The sequence below is a fragment of the Lucilia cuprina genome, chromosome 2 (genome assembly GCF_022045245.1).
Source record: "Lucilia cuprina isolate Lc7/37 chromosome 2, ASM2204524v1, whole genome shotgun sequence".
NCBI lineage: Eukaryota > Metazoa > Arthropoda > Insecta > Diptera > Calliphoridae > Lucilia > Lucilia cuprina.
Window position 1 is genome coordinate 69,761,078 of NC_060950.1, and position 17,549 is coordinate 69,778,626.

Below are 17,549 nucleotides of genomic sequence, written 5' to 3' on the forward strand. Positions count from 1 at the left end.
ATACCATGTAAATCGCAGACTGATCGTGAAGTTGGATCGTTTTGTTTTAGGATTGAATTGCAGCATCATATTGATATACTTTAGTAATAGGGAACGTTACATTCGTATTTACTTCAATGATCTTGTAAACTGCAGGACTGATCATGGTGTCTGAGCATTTTGCTTGACATGAGATGACATAGAACGTTACAATCTTGCAAACCACTAGGCTTCTTCCGAACCTACTTAGCAGAAGTTCTTTGAGAAAAGCGTAAGCGTGAGGAAGAGCTGTTTAGATGGATCTTCATACAAATAAAATAATACTGTATTGACGAGGTTTTTGATCATTGGATGTAACTTTTATTTCGGATTCATAAACCTGTGATATTCAGACTAATAAAATCTTTAGGATTTATTAGGTGATCAATTGCCCAAAAATGTATCGCATAACCTATCGGAGATACCGAAGCGATTGTTACTGGACAGTTTCTCTCTTTAACAGTTTTCGAAACTGCAATTTCGACGGAGGGAGAGTTTTTCCATTGCCTTCTTTTTTTCTTTTTAAAGGAGACATATAAGTAATCTTATCTGCATTTTAACATTAGACTTCATCTTCATCTGCTTTCGCTACAACTTTAAGAAGGTTACGCGAACTGTGTTTAACAGTTTCCGAAACAAGCCTTCAGCAAAGCCCTTATTTATCTAGCCATAGATTCCTATGTGATTCCAGGATTTTAAGCTTATACACATAGAAGAACATTTGTCAGAGAATGATCTTCCTAAATATCTTGTTTGCAGTGTAAATCAAAAAGAGAGAGAAAGAGAGCTTTTTATTTCGTCTAATAGATCTAAATTGATATATTGGTTTAACTTATATACCGATCTAATGATATGAAGTTATCCTATAGTAACAGAATTATAGCGATGGACAAGTTATTATAGAAACTGAAGAAAACCCTTCATGCCCATTCTGCCGATCGTGTTAGCAATTCATTCTTTAAGATTTCCGATGTTTGTGAAGTATTAAGCATTACCAGAAAGCATTCCAATTAAGGACCGGATAGAGAAGCTTTTTCCATTGAGAAAAGGAATTCGAATATGAAACAGCTGTTCTACTCTAGATAAATACTGTATATGAGATTCCTTAGATTGTTATATTAATGATTAATGCTTAAGTTTAAAAAGTGATTAACGAAATCTAAAAATACGTCAAAATTGACGCATGAATCAAACATAAGATTTTTTTATTTAGACAACTTTAAGAACCTTTAAGAACTTTGGGCTCAGTTATAATTGTATAATAACAAATTAAATTATATACAACTCCTAATAATGTTGCAACTTATAAAAGAAAGTGACCGTGGCATAAAGATGTTTATCAACAAGAGTCTTAAGAGTAGATTTCTAAGATTGTTTGGTAACTTCTGCAGGAGACAACAATCACGTTTAGTGTTTACGCATAAACTTGTTCCTAACTTCAACGAAGCCAAATATGTTACAATGAAAACTGGCTTTGCCACATTCCTTTAGCGGCAAACCCTGTTAGCAGCAGCAACAGAAACTTAAGTAAAACAAGCTTCCATCCACAAAGGTCGTTGGGCTAAAAGAATTCTAGAAAATAAAGCTTATTTATTAACACAATAAAACCTTTAATAGTGTTGGGAAAACATTAATTCTAAAAATGTATGACTTTGCTGCAAGACTAAGACTGCAAGTATAAAAGCTCCTCTCCAGACTTAAATGCCATCAGTTGTAATTAGACGTTCGTGGACAATGTTAAAAAGTGTGCGTAAGAATTTCTGGTGTTGGTGTTTAACTTTAATTGTGGCAGTGAGTTGGGCTAAATGTGAAAAAGCAGCCAAAGAGGTGGATGATTTTATTATGGGCAGTGATAAGGAGTTATCTGATTTGGTATTGACCACAGCTTTGGGTAAAATACGTGGCACATTGTTGACCTCACAGGCGGGAAGAAATTTCTATGCATTTCGTGGTATACGCTATGCTAAAGCGCCTATAGGTGATTTACGTTTTAAACCGGCCGAACCGGTGGAACAATGGTTTGATATCTTTGATGCCACCATCGATGGACCCATGTGTCCTCAGCCGGGCCTTAATAGTTTGGATGTCTCAGAGGATTGTTTGAGAGTGAATATTTATACTAGAGAATTGCCCTCGGAAAATAATCCGAATGTAAAGAAACCGGTTATAGTGTTTATACATCCGGGAGAATTTTATTCTTTGTCGGGCCAGAGTAAAAATTTCGCTGGCCCTCAGTATTTCATGGATCGCAATATTGTATTGGTTACTTTTAACTATCGTTTGGCCAGTTTGGGTTTCTTGAGCACTGGTACCAGAGAGGCACCCGGCAATTTGGGTCTTAAGGATCAGGTGTTATTATTGCGCTGGCTTAAATTGCATATATCACGTTTTGGTGGCGATTCGAGTTCTATTACTCTATTGGGTTATGGTGCTGGGGCTTTAAGCATAACTCTGCATATGGTCTCACCCATGTCACGTAATCTGTTTCATAAAGCTATAATAATGAGTGGCTCTGCTACTGGTCAATGGGAATTGCCAGAAGAGCAATTGGCTTTGGCTCAACGTCAGGCTACTTTATTGAAATGTCCTTCGGAAAATATTACCGAAATGATGTATTGTTTAAAAGAAGTAAGTGCGTTTCTGGATTAGATGGGTATTATTGTATATTAATGGTTTTTTTTTGGTTTAGAAACATTATTTACAATATGCCAATAGCTTGACCTATATGTTTGAGTTTGGACGACAAAATCCCTTGATATTATGGAAACCCGTGGTGGAGAGAGATTTCGGTCAAGAACGTTTTCTTATTGAAGACCCTGTGAAATCCTATCAAAATGGTGAATTCATGAAAATACCCATTATTACGGGAATGACTAAAGATGAATTTGTGGGGCCAGCTATAAGTATGAAGTGAAAGTGTTTTGAACCCGAAGTGATCTTGTTTTTAATTTTCTAGATATTTTGGAAAATGAACATCTATTGCGCACATTTGAGTATCATTTCGATCAAGTGGCACCTATATGTTTTCTATACAACAGCAGTAGTCCTAAAGCAGCCAATATTAGCAGTGAATTATGGAATTTTTATTTTGGTGATCAACCTTTAAGTTTGCAGCTTTCTTTGGAAAATCTTACTAAGTTGTATTCGGATGCTTTGACCGGATTTGCTGTACATCGTTTTGTACATTTAGCGGCTCGTTCTACGAAAGTGTATTATTATCGTTTTTCCTATCAGGGTCAAAAGAGTCATATTAATTATCCGGAAAACGGTCCTTATGGTAAAGTTTTGCGTTCACTGGCAGAGAAATCTTTAAATTTCTCGGTGATCAAGGTTTTTCTTAATACTTTCTAAATTTTTATCTAAAGTAGAAAACCGAGATGGATTTCTCTTTCGGATAGACTTCTTAGATACGATATTTAGATGAGATCTAAGATAATCTTAAGATCGCATTGATCGTATTGAAATTTACGCTTTAAGTTTTGATATCATTTTAAGGTGTGGTTCATCATGATGACTTAATGTATTTGTTTGTTGAACCTTCCGTTAGCCGTATGTTTACCGACGATGATGATGACTTTATCATGGTCAATACTTTAACCCGAATGTTCAGTTCTTTTGCTTATAAAGGGTAAATAGAAGACTAAACGAAAATCGACAATTAAAACCAAATTGTTCTATAATTTCCAGAGATCCTAATAAACCTAGTGATGAACAGTTAAGAAATATGCGATGGCGTCCATTTAGCTATAAAAAACAATATTATTTGGATATCGGTGATGAGCTGGTAATGCGTGGTGGTCTTAATACAGAGCGCTATGAATTGTGGAAACGTTTATTCCCGCTCAACTGGAGACGTCAGAGTAAAAATGGTGCTGGCAATATGATCAATGATTATGAATAAGATTTCTTCAAATTCATATCAAAATAAATTGGAAAATGCTATTCTAAAAACTTGATCTATTTTGTTTTTTTTTTTGCTGTTTTATCATAAATAACACCCATTATTGTCCTGTCATTAAAATGTCATCAATTATGATGATACAAATACAAGTCCAAAAACTAACATCTGATAATGTTAATTATCTCTTATTCTACGAGTGGTAGAAAATTGTTTTACAATTTTAAGTTTATATTCTAAATTGTAATTCCGTTATTGCCAACAATGAATAAATTAAGAAATGCAATTGGAATATTTATTCCAAGTCATTAACAGCCCAAAAACCAATTGGTAAATACACGAATATTTAAATATGTACAACTTGTGGTGGATGTTTCTTATAAAGTAGTAGTTATTGTATCCTTTCGGTGTGTCAGTTTGTTGGTGGGTTGGATGGGTGCATAATAATGAAGGAATGCTTTAGTTACATGTGTTTTTTTATTATAATGTTGTAGGAGTTAACACTGTGAAAAATTTCAGGTAATAATCGATTCGTTTTCAAAAGAAAATAGAGATCCTAGAGTGATAACAATAAAAATCTGTGATCTGTGTTATTTTCTCGAAAAAACTCGACTTTTTAAGTGAAAACTTAAAAGACCATTATACGGGGAAAAGGAGGATCACCTGCGATCACTTTTATTTCCTGTTACAACTAGATTTCTTCAGTAAAACCTAAAAGTCTATTTTATGTTTAAGCTAATGGTCTTAAAGCAGATTTGAAGATCACTTTTGTGAATATTTTGTTAGATTTATAATTGGGGTGCTAGATCAGTTTTTTCTTAAAAAACTTGAGTCAAATCCTAAAAATCTATTTTATAACTAAACAGAAGAAAATTTTTTGTGAAGATCGTAAGCTTAAAATTTGAATAAAATCCTTAAACTCTATTTTATAAAAAAATTTGAAGATCACTTTAGTAAAGATCGCATTAGCTTTAAAATAAAGTTGCTAGATCACTTTCATTTTCTAACAAAGCTCGACTAAAGCACAAACCTAAAAGTTGATTTTAAGATAAGTGACGTGAATATCTGTTTTTTTCTATATAAAGATCACTTTTTGCAAGCTCTTAACTAACAAAATTCGATTTTTTTTATTAACCCCCTAAAGTTTAAACCAAAAAAATGAAAATCTAAAATATTTCTTTATTTGAAGATAAATGTGAAGATCGTTAGCTCTAAAATTGACGTCCAGATCACTTTTATATGCTAACAAAATTCAATCTTTCGATTGGAAATCTAAATGTCTATATTAATACTAGAGGCCTTAAAAAAACAAAGAAAATCTAATATCTTTCTTTATTTGAAGATCACCTTTTGTAATGATCGTTATCTCTATAATTGGGGTATTAGATCGCTTTAAAACTAGAATTTGATTAGAGGAACAAAAGTGTGAATATATGTGATATTTTTTATTTGAAGATCACTTAATGTGAAGATCGTTATCTCTTTAATTGAGTCTCTAGATCACTTTTCTGTCCTAAAAAACTCGATCTAGTTTATAGTTTAAAAACAATGAACTTGACTTTACTTTATGTATAGGATCTACAGCCAAAAGCGCAATCATCTGTGATATGTTTTATTTGAAGATCACTATTTGTGAAGATCGTTATATCTTAAAATGGGGCCTTAGATCACTGGAATTTCCTTACAAAACTATACAATTTGAGTTAAAAACTAAAAGTTAATTTTATGCTGAAACGAGAGGCCCCAAGAAAAAGCGAATTGCATTTCCTTTTTGTTTTTATTTGAAGATCCATTGTTGGCAAGATCTTTCAAATTAAGCCTGTAGATCACTATTATTATCGAAAAAAACTCTATTTTATTTTGGGAAATCCAAAAGAATACTTTAGGACATAATCTTTTTCGTTTAAAGATCACTTTTGTGAAGATCATTAGTTTTAAAATTGAACGTTGAATAGTGTTTGTTATAAAAATTAAAATTTGCAGAAAAAATAATTTCCTAAAATTAAAGAAATTTATTACAAGATCAACACCAATCATCAATCCTTTTTTAAATTTTTTTCAGTGTAGACAATTGATCACAGATGTTATTTTTGAAAAATTATTAAAACGCAAAAATATACAATAAAACTATTAAGGGCTACTGTAGAAATAGAGTTTTGTAATGCAGTCAAAAAGCAATTGTATTCTTATCGGACTTAAGTCACGCTTCAGGGCTTCAAGTATCATCTGTAGAGACGGACAGACAGACAGTCATACAAAAAGGTGAATTAGAATTCCACTACAACTGATGCTATTCCAATTAGCGTGCTGACTTGAAATTGAAATATTTTTTTCTTTTTGAATAAATTAACAAAGTGACTCATCCATACATTTGAAATAGTCCTTATGTTGATAGTTTTATTTCGTTGTTGTTGTTGTGGAAATGGTGGGTGAGGGTGTTTAGAGAAGAGATGCTCTTACCAGGGTTGTTGTTTTGTTAATTTATGCAAATAAGTTTTATTTATGTCCTTTAATATGCGGTTTAGTTTTATTTAAAGTTTGTGTTTTGTTGACTAAAAATTTTTATCGTTTGCACTTAAATTTAATTGTTTTTTGTCACATGCCACAGAGACGAGTAAAGTAATTTGTTTAGCTCGTGCGATAAGCGTTGAGCTCAACGCTATATAATTGCATGTTTAAAGTGCAACATTTAAAGTAAAAAGAGAAAAAATGTTAAGGGGGCCAAGCAACAACATAACATATGTTGCAATATCACTTGTGTTTTCATATATATAAAAATGGACCACAATTCTACAATAACAGCAACAATATTCTAATGAATTTTTTCGCTTATGGCAAACATTTGTAGAAAAAAGATGTGTTATGATGATACAACAAAATAACAAAAATGTTGCTTACAATTTTTTGGAAAAATTTAGCTATAAAATGAGAACATTGTTGTTGGTATCAGTAACAACAATTGCTGCAACAATAACAAATAAACATGTAAAATTTTCCAATGAATTTTCATTTCATTGATTTCTTAAGAAACAAGCAAAAACCCTCGTCTATCAAATGGTCAAATGAATAGAAAGAAATAAAAATTGCCCATAGAGTTGTATTGTTGCTGTTGTTGTTGTTTGCACACAAAACTATGTTGCAAGTTTAGTTTTTATAAAGAGCGTGTGTATGTATGTGTGTGTGTATGTAAATGTGCAAATTGACATAAACACCTATTGGGTCATCATGGGTTGGACAAAACGCAATAATATGAAAAGCTTAAATAGAGTTGTTTTCCAGCCTAAAAACTCAAGAATCTGATAGTGCAGCAACAAACCAACAGCCGCAAACATTGCAACAACCTAGAGCAGACCATAGACTGACTGACTGGCTGTTCAGTCATTTTAGCTGTTTTATTTGTTTCTATTTGGTTGTAACATGTTTGGCATTTTTGCCTACAAAATTTATTTGTGAGTCGTGCTAGAAACTTAAAATTTCACGCTGTTCCTGTTGCGATATTGGCTGATTGAAATCATTTTGGCAAAAAAAAACTCAAGTGATCATTTGAAACTTAAGTTTTCAACAGTTCTTTGTAAGTTTTACCTTTAGAAGACAACAAAAAAAAAATCAACCATTTGAAGAAGCTTCAATATACAATTTACAAGCTGAAATCAAATAAATTCAATTTGTTGCATGTTGCAAGACATAAACTCTCAGCAATAAAAAATTGACTTGAAGATTCTTTAAGTAAAACAAAAACACACACAAAAACTCATACTTATGTGCAGAAGTCTAAGAAATTACTCCATACAGTCTGGTCTAACGTAATGAACTGCCATCTTGATACACTTGTGACATGCGGAAGGCTCTCTCTTTCTGTGATTCTAAAACAATTTTATTAGGAAATCGAGTGTGTAACCAACAACAACAACATTTCCATCACTTTAAATTTTGAAAATCACACTATGGTTTTGAGCTTTGACTGTTGTGTCCCCAAACCCCAACCAAATAAACTTGTTGGCTGATCGACCGACCGCCTGCTTAAAGTGATGTGAAATTGAAAATAGAATTGTAGACTCAAGTCAAATCATTAAATGTCTTGATGGATATCGTTATGGGTTTGCTGTCTTTATTTGAGATGATAGTTTATGGCGCTTTAATGTGTTCGTCAAACTAGATTTTAAACTAGACTATAGACTAGACTATAGACTATAGACTAAACTATAGACTAGACTATAGACTAGACTATAGACTAGACTATAGACTAGACTATAGACTAGACTATAGACTAGACTATAGACTAGACTATAGACTAGACTATAGACTAGACTATAGACTAGACTATAGACTAGACTATAGACAAGACTATAGACTAGACTATAGACTAGACTATAGACTACACTATAGACTACACTATAAACTACACTATAGACTACACTATAGACTATACTATAGACTAGACTATAGACTACACTATAGACTACACTATAAACTACACTATAGACTATACTATAGACTAGACTTTATACTAATTCCAATTCTCTGAAAAGCAACAATCTAATTTAAGGATTGCAAAAGTCAGTCTGTTTTGAAAGTGTTACCGAAACGCGGCTTATCATAATTGAAAATCTTTGTAAGGAAAAACCACAAAGAAAACCACTTATTTCCATTAAGAGGTTAACAAAGGTATACATAAGTATAAAAATTAATTAAAATTTGTTTATGTTTTTCCGGTTAAGTCATGTCAAACCCACAAAAGAAAAACACACATTTAAATATCCTTAAAAACACACAAAGATAGAACCTTTAGGTTTATGGCGGGGAAAATGTCGTAATGTCAACGTCATCAACGTGACAAACAGAAGAAAATGAAGAAATAAATTAAATTAACTTGTTAACAAACTAAACATTTATTTAAACAAAACATATGTAAGCAAACATTAATCCCTTTATGGGATACACAGGATATAGGACACTCAGTTTGACAATCGGAAAAAAGGTGTAACTTCCTTTAATACCATCGCAACAATAGTGAGGTTAAGTGATGTTACTACACATGTTTATTAAAAACTGCTCAGTCAACCTGGATTTTGAAATTGAAGAAAGGGTTATTTCCAAAGGCCATAATGGATTTCGTTTATTATCTCCTCTTGAAAATTTTCTGTTGATTTTTTTTTGCTGGATTTGTTGGTGGGAATTTTCTTTAATTTGATACTTTTTATTTTCTGTGCAGATTTTTGACACATGTAGACAAGATTGATGGATTTAAGCCTTCTGCTTCTTTATGTGAATTAATGAAGAGGAGGGAGTGCACCTTTTATCCTTTTTTTGCTTTCTTTAGTTGCATTTCCATGTTGATTGTGGTTTATTGTTCTTTTTTTCTGTTGTTGTTGTTGTTGGTACTTTATTGTATTGATGAATAGGAAAGTGATGGAGTTACTCAATTATTTTGCCATTATTTCAAGAGTTAGATTCCTGTAGTCTAAGTCTATTAACACTTTATTTCCTATTTTCATTTGTTTTGCAGTAGGATCGTCGTCTGGGCTTGATTTGATTTGATGCGATTGTATGGTATTCTTTAAGAGGATTTTGTATTGAAATTGAAACTGAAATTGAACAACAACAAAAAGAGTTGAAAATGAATTGAATGCGAGATGTGTGTCTTAAACAAGCACGAGCCTTTTGACTTTCAATCATCACGAAGCGTTTGAATGTCTTGTCTGAATGTCTGTATGTATTTTTGTACTTTTGTGTGTTTCTTTTAAAAAATCTTTTTTTTATTGGAATATATGTATGTAGTTCATAGTATAGTGTGTGCCATTTACAGTTCGGTTATGGGCTAAAGCAAGGTGGTTGGTTGTTGCCACAAACTCATTCATACATGTTTAGAATTATATATGAAAAAGAATATACCAGGAGTTTTTTTCTATTAGGTCTACTTTTGCTTTGACAGTTACAGCTGCTTCTTGACAAAAGGCGTTTATTGTCTGGTCTTTAATTTGTTGTTGTTGTTTCTACTCTTTCGGGTCGATCATCATCGTGATCATCTTAAAACGTTTAACCAAAAATCATTTAAATGTATTTTCAATTCGTTTTAGTTCATAAGATATTGTGGTATCATCACATTGGTTTTGATTACGTTTTTCCAGAAAATCCTTTTCATTGATCGTAAGCAGCGATCAGAGTAAATCGAATCAATATTACACAACACAATAGCAGATGAAATTTTCAAGAGCAAAAGGAGTAAACTAATACCTCTCTTATGATTATTGTACAAAATACACAGAAACGTTTTTGAATCTAAAACATAACTATGTAGTTCTGTGTTATCCCTATAAATTTTTCTTTAATTTTTTAAACATTTTATTTGGTTGTTTATTTATTTTTATTTTTTTAGAAAAGAACAAAGTACCTACTGAGTGTGTGTGTGTATCTTTCCCAGCTTTAGTTTGTTTGTTGTTTCTTCAATATTTCGTAAATATATCAAGTTACTCTGTTAAACATACTCACTCGTTCGGTCGATCATATTTAGTATTTTAGAATGAATCAGTTCTACTAATGACAATACAAATTGATGCATATTTTTTTTCTCAAAGCACGAGAATCTTTTGTCAGTTGTGTCTGTATGTATTTACTTGGGTTTCATTTTCTGGGAACACTTTTAAAAACATTTTTATTTGTTTAACAATTTATAGGATTAAGAAAACAAAAACCAACTCTACTAAATATGCATGTATGAGGAAAAAAAACCCTAAAATATTTAAACATTTATTCAGACAACTTACCACCTTAAAGTCTGGTTTTATTTGGTATTTTATTAATTCAATAAAATCCATATTTATTTAGAATTGTTGTCTAAATAAAGGAGAAATGCTGTTTCGAGAAAAACCTTTTAAACTGAAATTAAAGAAAATTTTTTAAAAAATTTTAATTATAAAAGAATTGTATTTTAATTAAGGAACAATTAACGTATTAATCTATTCAAATTCAGTTTTCGCAAAGATCTAATTCTGTTTTAGTTCTGTTTTGGTTCTGTTCTAGTTTTGTTTTGGTTCGGTTCTAGTTCTGTTTTAGTTCAGTTCTAGTTCTGTTCTGTTCTAGTTCTGTTCTAGTTCTGTTCTAGTTCTGTTCTAGTTCTGTTCTAGTTCTGTTCTAGTTCTGTTCTAGTTCTGTTCTAGTTCTGTTCTAGTTCTGTTCTAGTTCTGTTCTAGTTCTGTTCTAGTTCTGTTCTAGTTCTGTTCTAGTTCTGTTCTAGTTCTGTTCTAGTTGTGTTCTAGTTCTGTTCTAGTTCTGTTCTAGTTCTGTTCTAGTTCTGTTCTAGTTCTGTTCTAGTTCTGTTCTAGTTCTGTTCTAGTTCTGTTCTAATTCTAATTCTGTTCTAGTCCAGTTCTAGTTCTGTTCTAATTCATTTCTAGTTATATTATAGACCTGTTGTAGATCAGTGTTAGTTCTAATTTCCATCTGATAGGTTGAAAAAAATTAACGGAAATATTACCCATTCGATCGGTATATTTTTCCTTCGTAAAAAATTAAAAACAAAAACATATTTACAAATAAATGTAAATTTTATAATGCGATCATCTTTCTAAATTTACTTTCAACCCAAAACCCAATATTATGATCACCTCTCCTTATCACAAAAATGATGACATGTAATATGATCTGTGCAGATCGCATCAAACTTGGATGTTACGTTTTGTAATAATAAACGTTGTGTATGTGTTTAGTTTTGTATAAACAGATGAAAGTTTTTCTAAAATGTCAATATTTTGTTTATTTTTAACTAACAAATGATCTTCACAAAGATGATGATGATGAGTTTTCTACAAAATGTTACAAATAAAAACAAGAATGTCGCGTGCCTAAAAATTCAATTTACGAGGCTCATGTTACAATATAGAAAAATTAAAAAAAAAATTGATAGAAAATTCCAATTTGATGGACAACACGCTATGTTTGAGTAATATATATTTATGTATGTTTCCTAATAGGAAAATTATTTTAATGGAAAATTTAAATTTGAATTTTCTAGGGTGTCATCATTATGGACATTATAATTAATATTATTTATTATCATCTAACGCCAAAGAGGAATAAATTGACCTTAACTTATTAACATATGTGTGGTTAGATGGATGGTTGGTTTGGCTAGATCACTATTTGATTGGTGTTAATTGTTTTATCGCTCTATTCTTTTTTTTTCTTTTCATAAAAACACAGACACCCACAATAGGAAGGACTTACAATACTCCACTTAGAATAGAATTAAACAGTTTTTAGTTTAAAACACTTTCAATTCCATTAAGATCATCACTTTCAACATCATGCAACATAAATTCTAGTAACAATATCCAGTTGCAGCCGAAGTAATTATAATAAAGTGTTACTAAAATATTTTAGGTAAAATTTGTTGTTGGAATGTGAAAATGTTTTCCTGAACGAGTGGTGGGTGTTGATATAAACATGTGTGTTTATTTCTGTAGTTTATCTATGCAAATTCATTTTAACCTCCTCTTCGAAAACTACTGCCACTTATTATTACTCGTATTACAACTGATAATATTCTAATTATATGTATTTGAACAATTTCGTAGTGTTGTCTATCTTCGTGTTATTTTGCTTTCTACGTGAGCCTCAGTTGCAGGAATGTTTGCTTATTAGTATGTAACCTCAACATACGGGTGTGATAATATAGCACGAGCTAAAACTGATAAATCGTTTTTGGTTTGTTTATATCTTAAGTTCCTGGTATTATTAGGATGGAATACGCTCTATCATTTATGACTTTAAAATTTGGTAATTTGAAGATTTTAATCAGTAACGCAAGTAAATTGACTACTACTGAACTAGAACTATAACAGAATTCGAATAGAACTAGAACAGTACTAGAACAGAACTAGGACAGAACTAGAACAGAACTAGAACTGAACTAGAACATAACTAGAACAGCACTAGAACAGAACTAGAACAGAACTAGAACAGAACTAGAACAGAACTAGAACAGAACTAGAACAGAACTAGAACAGAACTAGAACAGAACTAGAACAGAACTAGAACAGAACTAGAACAGAACTAGAACAGAACTAGAACAGAACTAGAACAGAACTAGAACAGAACTAGAACAGAACTAGAACAGAACAGAACTAGAACAGAACTTGAACAGAACTAGAACAGAACTAGAACAGAACTAAAGCTAGATGACTTAAGGTATTGAAAACATTTAACAAAATTCCCGGAAATTAAAAAATATTAATGTTAAGTTAAAACTTGTTGAGTTGAAAATTTAATTTTTTAATGCTTTTTATCCATTTATTACACGACGCCAACTTAAGTGGCGTCTAAGAATATATGTTTCTAACTTTAAATTCTATGTAATAATCAATTGTCTGTAATGTCTTAAATAGGTAAAAAACAAGTGCATTATTAAAGCCTCAAGGTGTTTAAGGAGGAGACTTTTTTTGAAAACCCAATAATGAAATGAACTACTGTTTAGTTTAGAAATAATTAATCAATTAGTAAAATAACTGATTGTTTTGGGGGGAAAACATTTGTTCCCAGGTTGTATAAAACAACTTACTGATTTGTTAAGTTAAATGAAAGATATTTGATTGACTGTCTTTAGACTTTAGAAGACAAATTATTTGTTTATTGAAAAACCATAAAAAAGAAAAAAAAATAACTAACCTCAACCTCATTTTCATTAATTGTTTCAGATTCAAAAAAAAAAAAAGGAAAAAAATCTAGAAATGGAAATAAATATAAAAATATAACGTTTAAATATATGTTTTTGAAAAAAAAAAAAAAAAATAAACAAACCAAAATGTTGATTGAAACAACCAACTCCACACCCGCATGCCACTTTAGAGAAATTCCCACGACGCAACATCATCATCATGATCACTGGCATGTATGCAATGATGATGATCACAAACATCATTATAGTGAGTGGTATTTTGCTGTTACTTTACGGGTAAGTCTCTCCCTTAGTTATAAACTAAATATTTTTGAATATAAGTTTTACAATTTTCATTTATTTTTACATTTTCACAATTGGGTTAAACTTACCGAGTCTTTAGAGTTTTGTATTTTGGAACATTTACAACAAACTGCTGCTGTTAGTTTTAAACGTTTTTAGTTGTACTTGCAGCCGTAAGGTTTATCTCACGTTCTTGAGTAGTTAGTTGTTATTTGTTTTGTTTTTTTTGGTTTAGACGGAAACTGTATTAATTGTGTTGCTGTTTTTAGCCAGAATAGAGGAAGAAAAAAACATTAGTACTTCTAAGCACGTAATTAAATTTATGTTTAAACAAAAGGTGTTTATTTAAACTCCTTGACAAAATATATAAAACAAATTTAACTTGACTTGACATCTAGTTGTTCTACACTCCTGTGAAATCCTTAAGGTGAGAGCAGCTGCTTTTTTTAAATTCTAAACTGCAAACTTTAAAATATAAAAGACAGAGTTTGAAAGCACTTTTAAAAAAACAAAACTACAACAACATCCACCACCATCAGCATTTATTACTAGAATTTCGTCCTTTTTATCTATTTTATAGTTTTGTTGTTTAATTTTTTCCAATACTCTCCCTTGTTTCAATTCTATTCTATTCTCTTTTTTAAAACTCCTGTCATTTTCATCAATAACCCAGACAAAGCATTTAGAGTCTGTTGAGTTGCAACACTCACTCCCCTTGTTTGTTGCAAATACCAAAAAAAACACACTTTATATTGCTTGTGACACAAAGCATACGTTTTTTGTTGTTGCTGTATCCTTTTTGACGTTATTAAAAGCACATTATTAATCTAATGTGACAATAAAGTGTTGCGATTTACAATTTTGCCACCAACCACCACCAACAACAACCACTTTTACATTTAAACGAACTACTACTGTCTGCCACCAGTTCCCACTGCATGACTGCAGCAGTCGCAAACATATTACTGGTTGATTTCTGTTATTAATACTGTAATTTATTTTTTCTGAATATAAAAGTGAAAGAATAAAACAAATAGTAGCGAAAAAATCCCATCAAAAGTCATCAAGATTTTGTGGCATGTTGTGTTATTACATTGCAATGACTGTTTAGTGGTTTATTAAATGATCCATTGATGCTTACGATTATCAATATTGTAGTTTAAGTGTTTCAATGGATTAGGCAAAAAACTATTATGAGTTCTATGGAATAAGAAAAACTAAAATTTTATATGGTTTTAACATCAAATATAGATGAGTTTTGGCAACAAGTTGATGCATCACTTTTAACTCAACATATATAACAACTATATTCGGGAAAAGGAACAATAGTTAGTATTATAGTCAATAATGTGGACGAGATCAAAGACTAGAGGAGGATTAAGGCTATAGGCTAGTGTGTAATATAGACTTTAAAATAAACGAAAAAATAGACTATACCCTAAATTGAATAATAGACTATAGACTAGACTATAGACTAGACTATAGACTAGACTATAGACTAGACTATAGACTAGACTATAGACTAGACTATAGACTAGACTATAGACTAGACTATAGACTAGACTATAGACTAGACTATAGACTAGACTATAGACTAGACTATAGACTAGACTATAGACTAGACTAGTCTAGACTATAGACTAGACTATAGACTAGACTAGTCTAGACTATAGACTAGACTAGACTATAGACTAGACTAGACTAGACTAGACTATAGACTAGACTATAGACTAGACTATAGACTAGACTATAGACTAGACTATAGACTAGTCTATAGACTAGACTATAGATTAGACTATAGACTAGACTATGGACTAGATTAGACTATAGACTAGACTATAGACTAGACTAAAGACTAGACTAAAGACTAGACTATAGACTAGACTATAGACTAGAATATATCTAGACTATAGACTAGACTATAGAATAGACTATAGACTATACTATATACTAGACTAAAGACTTAACTATAGACTAAGTTGTAGACAAGACTATTAACGAGAATAAAGGAATAAAAAAACATACATATAGAATATATTCTCAATTCTAATTGTAATTTTTATTACTCCAAGTGACAATTAAGATGACATGAGATATTAAAAAGATTTATTTAATTGTAGCAAAAAGTGTCATTAAGATTAAGAAATAAATGTTTGTTTTTCGTCAATTAATCAAACACCTTTTAATGATGCTAAATAAGCAACAAGAGAGCAACACAAACACAGCTCCCAACATGTGCAGTAAATATTGGTGTAATTAGTCTTAAAGGATTAAGAACTTTCGCTTATGTTCATCGTTTTTTCCCTTAACAAATCTTAAAGGTAACTAAACTTCTACAATCTTGTATTTTATTATCGTAAAAAAATGTTGTTGTTTATTTGTACACTTGAATTGTGTTTATATTTGTGTTGTTCCTTTATCCTGCTATTTGTTGTTTTTCCTTAATTGCCTTTGTTACTCGTCCTTTTGTTGGCAAAATAAGGAGAAACACACATCCAAGCAACAAATTGTGGAGGGGAGCTAAATTCCAACAATGCTTGGTTGATGTAGTGTTATTGACATTTGAGATTAACATCGCATTATGCTACTTGTGTAAACACTTTATAAAAGGATTATTTATCCCCCCCATACAATACTTAGACATATCTATCTCCCTTAGAGACGAAAAAAATCATCTAACTTTAGTAAAGAGATAATATTCAGACCACCCATTTTTAAAAAGCGTGTAAATTTGTATATAATTCTTGGTAAGATTTAAAATCTTTTTGTTTTGTTTGTGACTTTCGGTGGGAACATTATGTTAAGACATCAAAAAACAATTAATTTAATTTGTATTATTACGATTAAGAGTATGTGAACACTTGTAATATTTTGAATTATCTCTCACTCTGCATGTCTTTGTTCTTGAGTTTTTGTTTGTACTTTGTTTTCGTTGTTGTTGTTGTTTTATTTTGTGATTATCCTTTGTTTGGCCTAAACTGTTGTTCATTATCCTGTTACTCAAATACAAATACTAAAATACAAAGGACTTTTCTGTGTGTTATCAGTCGACTGAAATTCTGTTTGAAGTTGTTTATTGTATCTGGATGTATAAATGTATGTCAGTCTGTATGTTCGTTCATCAGCCTGTTAATTTTATGCCAAAATGAATTCTCTGTATGTGTGTGATAGTTTCCAAATGTTTTGAAATCTTCATTAATATTCGTTGTCATTTTTGTTGGGATTTTTGAGATTTGTTTTTGGGTTTGAAATGCCAGTTTGTTAGATTAAATCGAAAATTAATTAATCATATGTTTGTTTTAAATGCATTAAAGAATAAGGTTTTTCTAATTAAAATATTAGATTGGTTTTGAAATTTAAGAAGAATTTATTCAATAGTAAAGGCCTCAGATAAGAAAGAGTACAGATTATAGTCTAGTAAAGTCTACAGTCATAACTATAGACCTGTTTTCTCATACTCTAGTCTATAGTCCAGTCTATAGTCTAGACTATAGTCTAGTCTAGAGTCTAGTCTATAGTCTAGTCTAGAGTATAGTCCAGTCTATAGTCTAGACTATAGTCTAGTCTAGAGTCTAGTCTATAGTCTAGTCTATAGTCTAGTCTATAGTCTAGTCTATAGTCTAGTCTATAGTCTAGTCTATAGTCTAGTCTATAGTCTAGTCTATAGTCTAGTCTATA

The 17,549-nt window shown here is 31.1% G+C and overlaps 1 protein-coding gene across 1 annotated transcript; it reads left to right on the forward strand.

Moving 5' to 3' along the window:
- The first annotated feature begins 1,704 nt into the window (after nt 1-1,704).
- Nucleotides 1,705-3,974, forward strand: LOC111679658 (juvenile hormone esterase). The gene is made up of 5 exons (XM_023441248.2): nt 1,705-2,646; nt 2,708-2,921; nt 2,975-3,295; nt 3,514-3,646; nt 3,706-3,974. The coding sequence occupies exons 1-5, from the start codon at nt 1,720-1,722 to the stop codon at nt 3,917-3,919; spliced, it is 1,809 nt and encodes a 602-aa protein (XP_023297016.2). The 5' UTR covers nt 1,705-1,719; the 3' UTR covers nt 3,920-3,974.
- The last annotated feature ends 13,575 nt before the right edge of the window (nt 3,975-17,549 follow it).